Source organism: Xiphophorus couchianus, chromosome 21 (genome assembly GCF_001444195.1).
Source record: "Xiphophorus couchianus chromosome 21, X_couchianus-1.0, whole genome shotgun sequence".
Classification (NCBI taxonomy): Eukaryota; Metazoa; Chordata; class Actinopteri; order Cyprinodontiformes; family Poeciliidae; genus Xiphophorus; species Xiphophorus couchianus.
Window position 1 is genome coordinate 22,929,171 of NC_040248.1, and position 14,305 is coordinate 22,943,475.

At 37.8% G+C, this 14,305-nt stretch overlaps 1 protein-coding gene across 1 annotated transcript; it reads right to left on the reverse strand.

Annotated features, from left to right (window-relative positions):
• Positions 1-1,997: 1,997 nt before the first annotated feature.
• On the reverse strand, positions 1,998-6,126 carry LOC114136677 (serine/threonine-protein kinase pim-1-like). Its single transcript, XM_028004829.1, has 9 exons — positions 6,072-6,126; positions 5,396-5,659; positions 4,240-4,338; positions 4,010-4,104; positions 3,161-3,208; positions 2,845-3,063; positions 2,459-2,636; positions 2,190-2,360; positions 1,998-2,089 (listed from the first exon to the last, which is right to left on the reverse strand). The coding sequence occupies exons 1-9, from the start codon at positions 6,124-6,126 to the stop codon at positions 1,998-2,000; spliced, it is 1,221 nt and encodes a 406-aa protein (XP_027860630.1).
• Positions 6,127-14,305: the final 8,179 nt, after the last annotated feature.

Here is a 14,305-nt window from a genome sequence, read left to right on the forward strand (position 1 = left end):
TGTGAATACTTTTGCAAGGCACTGTTTTTGCAAATCGGCAGGAATTTTCAAGTATAAAGGCTCAGTTTTCAGAAATTTGCTGCTGTAAAATCAAAAGTATATGCTTTTTAATAAAGAGAGAAATAACCTTTTGTATTTATGTCCCTAAATACAGAATGATTACACTCGCATGGCATCTGTTGCATTCGTGTTAAGAGGAGTTAGTGATGCTTTGAGGTTATGGTGCCAAGGTCAACCAGCAGTTGCTTGCTAGAAGCTCTTTCCCTGCAGTTGATACCTGTCATTATTTATGGTCTTTCTGCATCAAAGTCTATGAATCGCTCTTGGTCTGACCCCTCCCTGAAGCCTTTATGCCATGTGAGATCCCACCAGAAACCAACAGACAGTTAAGACTTCAAGACCAGAGGGGTACTCAAACCCCCCCACCACGTTAAGGTGGCGATTCTGCGAAGGGGAGGAAACCAGCAGATTGCATCAAAGCTTCATATTAATGCAATCCCCCATCCTGAGCAAGCACGGGGCAACAGTGGAGAGAAAACACTCCCCTTTCAAAGGAAGAGACCTCTAGCAGAACCAGACTCAGGATGGACGGCCGTCTGCCTCGACCGGCTGGGGTGGGAGAGGACAGGAAAGTGGACAAGACAAATTAAGCATACACTGGAGCTCTGGCTCTGATGGAAGAACAGACCTAAAAACAACAAAGAACATGCTAATGGTTAGATGTTGTTGTCTGAGTGGAGTTATAAAAACGACTCATAAATTACTTCAGGATGACCTAGATGTGGAGGAAAACATAGTCAACAGAACACCGGAGAGACCTAATGACAGAACATTACAATAACATATCAGGTTTGTTGTGTCTGGTGCTCGTCAAATTTCTGGATTTGACCTAAAAAAAAGACAAAAAAGGACAATACTCCATATTGCATAATTAACTGTATCAATCTAAAGAAAAAAAACTGTCAGGTTCAGGTAGTGAAGTAGAGAGTGCACAACACTCATAAAGATATACAGAAACACAAGAGAGTGGACAGAAAGTAAGACAGGAAGGGGTGAACAATGAAAATGTGATTACTGACAAGCAAAACCAATATACGTTACACAAATATATATGTAAACCACAAATGCTAGGATACTTTGTTCCTCCTTTTCTCGGCTGCTCTGTACCTGTACGTGTGCATGTAACTATGTGGTAACGCCTGTGGTAATATCCTAACTGATTTGCCTAATGTGAAATCTGCATTTTAAATGTCAAAAGGTTTCCATCAACATGAATGCTGGCCATCCCCATGCAACCCATGCCCAGTACTGACTTCAGAAGACAGGAACAACAACCAAAGGCCAACAACAAAACAGGTGATTCAAGTCAGCCAACAATACCCCATACTATCAAAAAATACTTACTCCCTAACCCAGTGGTTCCCAAAGATTTTCTCCTGCCCCGCCCCCCGATATTTTTGTAGAATGGTGATGAAAACCAAAGCATCAGGGAAAACCCACACATCTCTATCTAAACTAATAGACTATTTTTAGACTATGGTAGGAAAAAAAGTATGGGAGGGAAAAGAATTCAAATCTTCAATTAAAGGATGAAACCAGAGCACCCAGAGAAAATTCTTGAATCCCAAATGAAGCTAATGAGAATTTTCTGTACAAATCTTTAACTGAAAATGGATGTTTCAATAACAGGAGGAAACCGGAGCACCCGGAGAAAATCCAAAATCATGCTTTAACCTAAGGGATGTTTTTAGATTGCAGGAAGAAACTAAAGCACCTGGAGAATACCCGCAAAAATTTATTTAGCCTAACCTAGAGCAGAAAATCCAACATTTCTACATTGATATATGGGACATTCTTCAGACTATGAGAAGAAACCGAAGCTCTAGGAGAAAACCGAACATACTAGCATGTTATTTAACCCTAAACCCAATTCTCATCCTAAATTAGACTAGACTAAATACTAAAAAGTTATAACTTTAATGTCTGTGTGTGTATGTTTAAGAAAACCATGGGTGACTGAGCAGTTCTTCCAGCGTGGGACGCTCCTTTGGGTGTTCCTTCAGGCACTTGGTCATAAGATTCTGGCAGTCTGGAGGGTCAGAGGTCAAAGTGCAACAACAGTTAGAGCAGCGGACAGAGAACAGACTTATATATGCTGTGAAAAGATATAATACAAGTGTTTGTCTAACTCTTGGAAAGCCTCTTGTTGATCTTCAGCTTGTTTGTGAGGAAACTGATAGTTTTGAACATCTTGTTGTGGAGAATTTCAAACAAGAGCACTCCCAGCTGCCACACTGTTGTGGGTCCCGCAGTATATTTCTTGAGTCTGTAAAATTCTGGTGGGACGTGATCACGTGTACCTAAAAGATGGATGAGAATAAGAGAGTCAAAAAGTTGAAGAAGGCTAAAAAGAAGTTCTGTTTTCACAGCGGAGACAGAAAAATGAGGGATATCATACCACGGAGAAGTTCAAATTTCCTTCCGCGGTCAAAGCAGCTTAGACCAAAGTCTATAAGATAGGCTTGTGGGCCTTCTGAGCTGCTCTTAATCAGGACATTTTCTACTTTAATATCTCTGTGGAAGATGTTTGCATCCTGAAGCTGAATCGTTGCTTCCACCAGCTGTTTTAATATGATCTAAAAGAGAAAAATGATTTGAATCTCAAAATTCTGCATAGTTCGATGTTGGACATTGGTAACTTGTAAAGGTATTTTTAATAATATGGATTTTTTTTCCACATTCTGTCACAGTACAACCACATAAATTAATGTATTTCTTAGAGATATTATGTGATTAACATAAAGTATTGCAAAATTTCTAAGTGGAGGAAATATTGGACTCTACCTTGGCCTCCTCCTCATTTAAACAACCTTCATGCTCATCAAGGTAGACAAAGAGGTCCTCTGAAGGCATGGGCCTCTCCATCACTAAAAGCAGCTCTTCCTCCAGTTCATACCAGTCCAGCAGGGACACCATGGCCAACTGCCCTGATGAACTGGTAGTTAGATTACTCAGCTTCAACATGATGGCCACCTCCATTGCCATCTTCCTGCCGTTCTCATCCTGAAACATCAAAGCAAACAGGAGATTTGTGTTTCCACAATGCATCTGGAATCCAGCAAAGTCTTAAAATCAGTCTTAAATGATGTTGCTCACTTACCTTATGTTTGAGAAACACATTTTCTTTTGGGATGTGTTTGATAGCCACCTATAACATAGAAACAAAGCATTGCTCAGCAATGGGAATATCTTTAAAGGGAATGTTCAGACTTCCTAAGGTCAGTATGTATGGAGTTATCAGTAATACTGTAAGGTGCATTGCCACAAAAACCATAGCCAAGTGATCTCATTGGTCAATTTCGGTTTTACATCTTCATAGTTTTACTTGAACAAAGAATTAAAAATAAATTGAGATAAAAATTGAGATAGGATCACTTTTCGTCTTATCAGATCATAGTTCTGCAACCTGCAGAACCCTGAGTGGCTCTTTAGCTCACTCAATACAGTGTTTCCCCACCCTGGTCCTTAAGGGACATTGTCATGTATGTTTTATGTGTTTCTTTGCCTCAGTACAGCTGATTTGAATGGATGAGGTTTGCTGAACTGCAGTCATTTGAATCAAGTGGGTTAAGGTTGAAGCAGGGAAGCACATACAGGACAGTGTGCCTTCATATTACCCATCTACACATTTACATTTAAAATCTTATTGGTTAACGAAGTAATTTCACTGATGTAGAGTTTTATCTTACAGACATGGACATTTTTGGTTTGAGTCTTCATTGGCTAAAATCAGCTGAAACAGAGGGTCAATCTGACTAGCTGTTAAACGTCCACCTTTATGAGGATTTTAACTCTTTTTTTTTTTTACAGACTTTGACCCCTACTGACCGTTAGAAGAACTATTACTGAACTATTACTGATAACTTTATAGTTATCAGTAATAACTGATCAATATTACTGATAACGTTATAGTTATCAGTAATATTTTAAATATTCCAAAGGCACCTACAGGCAATTTATCCTTCTGTCGATATCCAGCAAACACAGATCCAAAGCCTCCTTCTCCCAGTAAATGCAGCTCAGTATATTTTTTCTGGAATTTGGCTAAACACATGAACACATGTTTGAGTTTCACAAAGCATGAGAATAAAACCCTGTTCACTAATGTTACCTCAGAATTAATTGTAGGAGCTCTGACTTCTACATTTTTTTTTCAAAACTGTCAACTTAAATTCTGACCTCTTTGGGAAGTGACTTGTTCTTTTTTTGACTTCTTCTTCGTTGGTGGTTCCTCAAAGTCATCTGCCTTCCTCTTCAGATTCTGCTTTCTTATATCTCCTGTAATGTAAAGTACCGGACTGACGTTGCTGGATCCTAACATTGAGAATAATCAATAGAAACAACATGAGTGTTTCAGCCTTTAGTTACCATAAGGCAAAAATGGCTGAACAGAAAAAAAAGACGCTTGTGCCTGCATTCTGCTGCATTTGTTACGGTCTATTAAACTATCTCCCTCTCTATTTACACTGTAATAAGTAGATTAACACAACTTTACATCATGCATTGTTTTTGGCTTTGTCTGTGCTGTATGTATTGTAGGCTTGTTGAATGTGCCACAGAAGCCACATCTGACCTGGCCATCAAGCAAATAATTCTGAATATCGGGTTGGGCTTGGGCCATAAATCTAAACTCTAATTTGATTGGCGAGCTAAATATTTAGTTTGCCAATAATTTAGCTTGAAAATAAATATTTATGTAATATGGTAATTTACTTGCTGATAACCACAAGTGGGCTACCAAAATAAATTTCAGGTCTTGCAAACACCTTTTTAAACTCCTGCTGGTGAGACTGAATTGCTTCCTGTTGCCTTTTTACTTTTACTTTTTTCTTGTACAACAGTTTAGCTCAAAGCAAAGGATTAACCATTTTAAAGGCAACATACACATTTCCCAAAGGTGCAACAGTGGCTGCACCAGCATTTGACCACCAGGAGTTTAAATAGAGGTTAGCAAGACCCAGCTGTGATATTGATTCTCTAGTGAATTTGCATATTACCTATTATGTTTTCATGAATGTTAATGACTTTTGTCATGGGTAAATAATGACACGTTTAATGCAAAGTTTACATTTTTAATGGCATGTTTTAATGCAACATGTAGCGATCAGATTGCTACGCAACTGATCATTTCAAATGTGACCTGTGTCAAGTGGACTTTGTTTGCTTCGTCTGTGCTGTGCTTCAGAGAAAATGAATTTCTGTGAAGGCACTGGGTGCATTTTCATAGAGTTTCCCATAGTAAAAGGGAATACCGAAATGTTTTGATTTTTCAGACGGAAACCATGCTTTTGTATCACTTTGTTCTGTCAATATAAAGTAGAGCAAAGCAGCCAACCTGAGCTAATGTCCATTGAGGAGGAAGTCTCTTTGGTTTGGACCTGCTGCAGGAGTTCTTTCTTCTTCTTGGTCGGTGTTGAACATCCCTCTACTTCTTCTGTCATTTTCCTCTTGATGTGGTCCTGGCAGGTTGTGGCGGCTCTGATTGTCGCAGAGACCTTGATCCTTTTTCTGGGGGTCTTATCTTGAACTCTTTTCCTTTTCTTTGGTCTGCACTCCTGAACAGACTCGATAATTGGTGGAGTCATCCAGCTGTTGTTGTCTAAAATGAGAAATATTGGGAAAAATATGCAATGGTTTTGTCATATATTTAGTATTTCTGAATCACCTCACATATATCTGATCTAGTACTTTATTACACAAAATGTTCAATATTTAACTGATTTTTACCAAGATGTGAGAGAAGCCAACAGATTCACACATTTCAATGTTCCCAACCAAATAATAACCTAATAAAGTCATGAGTAGTAATAATATATTTTATTTATAGGCTGAATGGTAAAAAAAACAACTAAAAACCACTTAATTATGAATTATGAGCACAACTATAGGCTGACCTTCAATGATCAATGTGTAAAATTTACTTATAAATCCAAACTAATCTATCTTTCTCTAAAAACTGAAACAGGAACTATTTCTTGATAGTCTTAAGTGAAACTCATTAACTCAGTTACCTCGTTGTCTCCTGAGGGCCGGTGTTTTTCCTTTCCTTTTACGTTCTTTGACCATCTTTGTCTTTTTCTAGACTTCAGTGTCAATTACTTCAAATACAAGGGTTGGCAGTTTGGCCTCTCCTAGATACGTCTCGCTCTATCAGAGATTTCTGAGGAACTGAACTCAAATAGAATGTTGGGTTCTGACACCAACCAGTGTGACATCAAAAATAACATTCCAAAATTTGGTCATGAATGTCAGAATGGAGGTGATGTTGCTTAGCAACCCTCTTACTTAACCCTAACCTCCAACCTACAGAACACAGAAAAATCCCCACAATCAAATATAAACATTTTATTCAGTGTCAGTTATCCAGGAAAGAGTAGAGGAATGAATCCTAAATATTGGAGCAGCACAGACATCACTTTATATTTGCTGAAAAAACATGTTAAAATTAAAAGAACTTCAGCTGATATTTTTACCATTATGTAGAATCCAAAAAGGATATTTTAGATTTGCCTGTCTTTCAAAAGAAAAACTGTTCCATACATTTTTCAGGTTTATTGTCTTTGTGTAGATTTGATTTTTTTCTTTCCAGCAACAAGAACAGGATATAACTCACTCTTGGGTGTGTTTTTTTTTCATAATTATTATGTGAATATGGCCCATTCCGCTCTTTAGGAATAGTCACATTTTGTTTGTGGTTCCATTTACTATAAAATTTAATTTAAAGCAAAAACATGGCTGATAATAAATGAATACTGTGTTGCACCTTATCTTTTCAATTTCTAAGAAGGTTTTTACTTGTTTGCATGTTTTTAAATTAGTGTTTAAAATGTGTCCATTCTTTAATTGTAATCAAGGGTTCGCCGGGATTGTTCTACAATTTGGATGCCCTGGGTTTACACAATGAACTAATAGAGAATAAGTTGACAGACATTATACATTTATAGTTAATTATAAATAGAAACTATTGTTTAATCCTTAGTTAAATCAGTATCTTGAATGCATTGTTCAACCATATTAATACTCTTTCACAAAAAGTTTCTTATTATTCACCAAAGCGATTATGGCAGAGCCTCAGTAACAACATAATCCTCATTAATCCACCATGGTTGTTGTTTTTCTTGCCGATTGCACCCATCAGGACTCAGAATATTGATGCTAGTCGAGTATCGATGACGCTCAGGTCAGATGAGTGTGACCTGACCACTCAAACTCAGATCATAGTTGAAAAGATCAGATACATATCGGATATCCCAGTGGTCTGGGTTGCATTTGAAAAAATCCAAGCTGTGTTCAGACTGTCGTGAAATGATGAGATACAGGTCGCATTAGGGGCAGAAAAATTGGAAGGGAGTCATGTCAGGCTGCAGTGTGGACGTAGCTTTTGAATCATCAACCAGCAGAATCACCAATTCTGCCATACTGTCTTGCAAGAAACTGTTAAGGGTTTTTCTTTTTACCATCCCACCCACTAGTTTTCTGAAATACTCTAAGATATTTATTAGTAAGGCTTCTACTTCTGTGCTTACTCTTTGGTTTTTACCTGATTTTTTGTGTGGGGGGTGTGTAAGTGTGTGGGTGCGTGTGTGTCTGTGAAAAAAAAATTGTATCTGCTTGAGCTAAACCATGGTGTCATGAATTTTACTCTGTGCCTGGAGAAATGTAAAAGATTTGAAATGTTGAAAGAATTTGTAGACTCTGAGTTCTGATTCCTCAACAGCCCCGAGCTCTTCTAGCTCCACAATCCAGCATTTGTGAAAGCTCTGGATCATCAATTTTCTCTCACTTTAGCTGGAAATGTGTTGATAAATAATTGAACCAAGAGAGAGGGATGAATAAAATAGGACTCCAAATATTATAGCACTTATGATGAGGTCCAGTGGACCGTGTGGGGGGTTGAAGACATTTGCTGCACTCTATGGTCTTTCTTACCATCTTCACAGCATCTCATATGCAGCTCACCTCTGGGCCAAGCATTAGTATTTTTCAGCCAGCCTGTAGTGCAGGGCCTCCATCCCCATCACTCTGAGTGCCTCTCCTCCAGGCACCACTGCAGGCTTTGACCAGCCCCACCTCCTTTATACCACTTTCCAATTAAATCTCTTCCATTTGTCGACTTGGAGATGCCACCTTTAAGTGAATTATGCTGGAAAATGGAGACTGATAAAAGGTGAGTGTTGGGGAGGAAGCCTCTTTGTGCCATGTGCGAACTTAAGACAATGTATACCCTCAGCCCTGAAAGCTCTAAAATTGATAGATGGATAAGGGAAGAAACAATACAGGGGACAGAGGGAGAAGAGAGGCAGAGTGATGCATGACCCCCAATTTTTCAAGGCTTTGAAATAAAAGGCTGCAGTGTGGTGTTCTCTGTCTCTGTCACATTAAAAGTAAATAAGACTAATGGCATGGTGCCAAAAACTCCACTGTCCCCAAAGGGAAATCTGGAAGTGTGCTTCACTCGGTTGTGTTGCTGCACAAAGCATCCCGGTCTAACAGCACAGGTCCTTATAATGCATTCATGTTCTTCACGATGTCCTCCACACGATGAGCAGTGAAGTTTGGGACATTTAGGTTTCCAAGGGAATTGCCCGAACTGTGGTGCAGCTCCGTCAGAGATTTAGTGTTGCTAATTTATTCAGCATAGCCATGAGGGGAACATTGAAGCTTGGCCTGAATTGTCTTCATAAAAATCAATCTAAATAAATCAAAAATCAAAGGGAGGGATTTTTTGTGTTGCTTAAATTAGTTGGAAAAGGGTCTACATCGCATATGTTTAGAGTAAAACGTATAAAAAAGTATAAATTGTTAAATTTATAGCCAAAAGGGAGAGGCTTTCTAAGCCTGAGAACATCATTCCAACTGTGAAGTATTGGGTTAACACAGTGGTTCCCAAAGTGTGGGGTGTGCCCCCTAAGGGGGGCGCCATGCCATTGCAGGGGGGGCACAAAGAGGTATGGATGGATGAATGGAAAAAAAGAAAAACAGTTACACCAGAAACTGTTTGCAAAAATATATAAAATATATCAACAGCTGCCTGTTATGGCTGACTCGGAGATCAGGTCCCGTTTTAAGAGCTTCAATCTTTTCACAAATTTGATGCAACAGTTTGGTTCATCTGATCTTAACCAGATGGCAGTGGGAAGTTGGGGGTGAAAAAAAGTTTCCTCTGATTTTCATTTTCTATCATTGTGCTGTTTGTAACCCTAAGCCTTCAAGATTGGCTTTCTTATTAAGAGTGAGGCGAGTGGCAACGTAATTACCCTGCAACTTTTGAAAATGGTGCAGCTAATTGGACCAGAGGGGATTTGAAGATCTGGGTTGCTTTGGAGAGTGGATATGAATGATATGAAAAGTTTGGGTTTTTCATTCTGCTGTTCTTGTCAGGATCAGGCTCTGCTGCTGAGCTGCATTTTAAAGTCTTGCTGCCTTAAATTAAGAAGACCTTTGACACTATCAGGTTGCCAATTGTTTTTAAAGTGGATTTATTTAATTTTTGGTACAACACTGCACTTTAAAAACTTTGCAATACCACTTTCTAAGAACATCATCAGTGCCAGATAATAAAGTGAAGAATTTAGTCTGGAATTACCTGGTTTAGTGTAAAATATCTCAGGTCTCATGAGCTCAGCATCAAGTCAAGCTTCAGTAATCAATGTTGTGCTTTGGATGTTTCTCTGGAACACATCATCTTCTGCAGGCAGCCAGTTGAGCCGGCACCATTTTTAAAGGAGGACATGTGGCAAAGGTCGTCGGGACCGAGAGTCAAACCCACGACGTCCGTGGGTCTAAGTCCTCCAAATGTGGGGCGTGCTAACCCCCTGCGCCACCACAGCGCACCTTTACCCTATGTCTTTATGGTAGCTTCCGCCATCCATTGTTAGTGCTATCTAGAGAGGGCAACACAGAGGCTCCTGGGTAAACAAGCACACACACACGCCCCCACACGCAGACACACACAACCAAAAAGTAAGTGGAAAACAGTGGATGAAAGAATGCCAAACTTTTTTATATAAATAAGTTTTGTAAACCACTCACCATTTGTCTACCACCTAACATGTCTGCACTACGTTGCTATTATATAAAATAAAGTCCAGTTAAAAACATTATGGTTTGTGGTTGTGATGTAAAAAGTACAATAAGGAGGAATGGATGATTGTTTCACTATGGTCTGTTTTATTCCATATAAAGCAGATATGAGCTATTTGTAATGAACCGTTGAAACATTTTATGTACATTAAAACTATTTCCCTTATGCAGTAACGGTGGGTGGTTAATGTGCTTTAATGACGGCTTCTCCTCAGAGATACTCCACTGACAACAGCCTGAGTCAGCTGTCCAGCAGCAGAAAGTAAACGTAACATATCACCACTTAAATATGTTTTATCAGCAAATAAGAAGCCACTATACACAATTGTGCCCATATTCAGAGGGCTGACAGATACTCAGTGCAACAATTTGTTGTCACAGAAAGAACAAAAAACAAAAAAACAAAACGAGCCACTCAAAATGAACTCCCCAGTTCATTTAAATTGACTGATTTGACACGGATTTGAAATGTATGAAACATAACACCCATAGGTATGTTAGGATGTTAGGATGTACAGTGGGGAATTTGTAAGCTCTGCTGCATCCTGGCTGCATTCCGTCTGCTGGAGTTTGTATTTTCAACATGTCAAAAAGCATGCATGCTAGATTAATTGGCCATCCTAAAAAACCCTTATTTGTGAGATGTAATGTTAAAATAATAATAAAAAAATTGGGGGTAGATGTTAATCTGGGCCATTCTGGGCCATAATCTTTGGGGGACCTGATGTTAACGTTAGGAAACTGGGGTCTGGGTTTCCAGTCTCTTCCACTTCTCACAGTTTCCCACCAGAGGGAGCCAGAGTGAACCAGCTGAGTGATCAGACACACCTGCAATCCATCAAGGTTGGTCAGCCAGAGGTTAACTTACATCAGTACTCTAGTCCTCTGAGCTCCAGGTGTGTTTTCTAGAGGTTTTTTGACACGTTACAACTTACGCACATCATGCTAACTCGCTGTCTACCATTGCAGTATATATGCACCATTTTTTTCTCATTAAATGCTAAAATTGGAAACAAGTCTTCTGTAACAGGGACTGTGTGAAAGTTAAGCTTAACCCTATGTCTTTATGGTAGCTTTTAGGTAGTGATGGGTAAATGAGGTGTCATGTATCGTTTCTACCCATAGCAAAACTGTATTGATACTGTCGATGCTGCGTCACTGAATACTGACACCTGCTAGACATTAAAAATCTCTACAGGTAACATAGTTGACAGACAGATTTGATGACCTAGTCTATACAATAAGATTTAAGTCATTGTATTTTATTGTATATTATATATTGTATTATTTCATGTCTTCAGTTAAATTCAAAATATATTTTATATTCTTCGATACAATCAATAAATAATGTGAACATGTACCAAGTGATGAAAATGAAAGTGAACATGTTTGGAATGAGGATGCTTGTGGACTTTTTTTTTGTTTTTTTTCCCCACAAATTTTAATTTAAAAAAATATGTTTTTCCAACATTTTGTAATTTAGTCTGTTCTGTTTTTTTTGACACAACTTCTCCTGCTGTAGAAAAAAATTAAGTAAACAATACATTTATATGAAATAATTTATAAAAAGCAACTGAGTAATTTGTAGAATGGCTGTATACCTGAATTTATCCTGGTTGTATCTGGGACTTCATTCTCATGCTTTGCCCTATAATGCCTCAGCATTGAGGAGGTGAACTTATTTAAATAAGACATTTCTGTCAAACATGTGCGACACTTAACCTGCAGAACATAATATGAAAGTAAAGTAAGACTCAATTTCAGCTGAATTTGGATTCAGATAGATCAAGTACAAACTGAAAAGAACCGGATGAAACAACGAAATGAAAACAAATACCTTGTTTTCCGATGTAAGATCAAAATGGTCCCACACTGCGGAAAACTTTTGTTTGCCTTGAGGCTCCATAGTTGACGCCGTACAATAAAAGATAAAGAATCTTTTTGGCAAATGCATCCTGTTGACAGATTCGCTTCCTTATAAACACAGTTTGGCGCATCAACGTCATTTCAAAACAGTTTCTCTATCAATCACGTGTCTTGCTGAAATCAATACACGCACCGAAAAGGGTTTTGGTCTATGGGCTTGACACATGCGTCGATGCATCGGTGTTGCCGGACCCATCACTACTTTTAGGCACATTTAGGACAAAAACTGCAATTACTGCCCTAAATGTACAGTAACCACACAGTAACCTGCATTACAGGCAGAAGAAGAGCAGAACACACCAGCTTTAAAAAGTGGGAGCTAATGACCACCAAACTGGAGTTTTTGTGTGAATCAATGTATTTTTTTTTCTTTTCTTTTTTTTTGGACTGGGCTGATCCTTACAATCAAAGGTTTCGATCATGGTTAAAACCAAGTTAAACCAAGCTATTAAACAAAACTGCAAAATGAGTGCAATGAGTCAGAGTAGTAGAAATAACGGGATGATTCAAAGAAGCTCACCATACAGTAAGATATTTTGGAACTAACTGAGTTTATATTTTCACAACTATTTATGATTTCAGATGTAAAAAAGTTCCTCAGCACAGAGAAACTAAACTGCCTGGCCTGAAAGATCATTTCTTCTGTTGCATCAGCTTCCAGCTCCAAATAAAAATGGCTGCTTTTGCTAGGGATAACATCTTTCACATTTTATCAGCTGAGAAAACTGGTTGAATAATTAAAAATTATTAATATTTAGATACCACATAAGTATATTTCAAAATTTTGTTTTACTTCTTGTATTTCAGTCTTAGTGCTGTGCTGCTATTACTGCTACTATTTTTTTTTCCTTTTCGGTGTGAGGAGACATGTTGTTAGTGTGGTTCTTGATTTTTATCATTAAAACATGAATAAACTTGTAAAACTATAATGAGCACTTTACATCACCACGGAACCATCAAAACATTAAACACATGCTCATTATAGTCGATGAGAGCGTTTACACTGCCTCCACATGGCAGCGCAGTGCACAGCCATGTCTGTCCAAAATAAGACCATTCCTTAACTATCCCAGTTTGTTAGTTAATTTATTTATTTTCAGAAATCTGATCACTATGACCTTTTACAACATTTTTAGGGCTAAATTAGCTAACTTAGTGGTAAGAAAGGGAATAAAAAGAAATTGAGGCAAGCTCCCCTTACTGGACTGTTAAAACAGTTATTGGAATGTCTACTTGAGCTTAGTCACCAATAGGGGTGGCTGATATTATAAAAACAAAAATGATATCACAATATATTTTTTTAAATACCTCAATAACAATACCAAAGACAATATTAAATTTTTTCTGCTTTTTATGTTTTTGTTTTTTTTGGAGGGGACGGAGTTGTTGGAGTTTGCCAATCAAATATATAACATCAAAACACAATTTTTTGTATGTTCTTTATAAACTGTCCATAGAATAAAATATATATAAATATATACAAAATCAAAGAATACATTTAATGTGCCAAAAACAAAAGATAAATACATATAAATGCAAACTAATTTTGGCCAACAAAACACAATCCGAAATGATCTATTATGTACAAATAAAACAAAAATACACAATTGAAACACACTGCTGTAGTTCACCAAGTAGCTCTATGAGATGTTAGTGTTTCACCCACATGTTTTTTTTTTTAAGAACTCAAACATTTTGTGCAAAACAAATAATTTTGTTTTCATAGAAAAGGGAATCTTCCTTTTAAAAATGCTTAACATGAAAATATTTTGGATAAACGGTAAAAGCTTGAGCACATTTCCTAATGATCTGGAACTTTGTTCATGTTCATTTCTTAAGTCATGGATATCTCCACTGAAGTAAAGACTGGTTATTAGCTTTCATATTCCCTCCAGACTTGGACTGTCTTCCGTGGAGATGTTGTCATTGCTCTACCAACAATGAGTATTTTTTATTTTTATTTTATTTTATTTTTTAAGAAAATCTGATTCAGGACACAGAATCATAACCATCTTTAACTCTGGCTTCCACTGATTTATTAAAATATCCAAGCTCTGGTAGATGTGACTGGCAGCAGCTAGCTAACTACTAGTTTCTGAATAGTCGTATCTTGGCGCCTGCAGAAAAGATTTCTCTTATTTCATATATAGCGACCCTGAACCTTGTGCTAATCTTTGGTGTTTCATTGGTGTTTCATAAAGTTTTTTTTTTTGCCATGGCCGACCAGTTTATTCTG

Coding starts and splice junctions, on each gene's coding strand:
- LOC114136677 (XM_028004829.1), bottom strand. CDS start 6,126: ATGGTCAAAGAACGTAAAAGGAAAGGAAAAACACCGGCCCTCAGGAGA. Junction 3,209..4,009: donor GACAGAAGGATAAATTGCCT/GTAGGTGCCTTT, acceptor TCTATGTTATAG/GTGGCTATCAAACACATCCC. Junction 2,090..2,189: donor CAACAAGAGGCTTTCCAAGA/GTTAGACAAACA, acceptor CTGACCCTCCAG/ACTGCCAGAATCTTATGACC.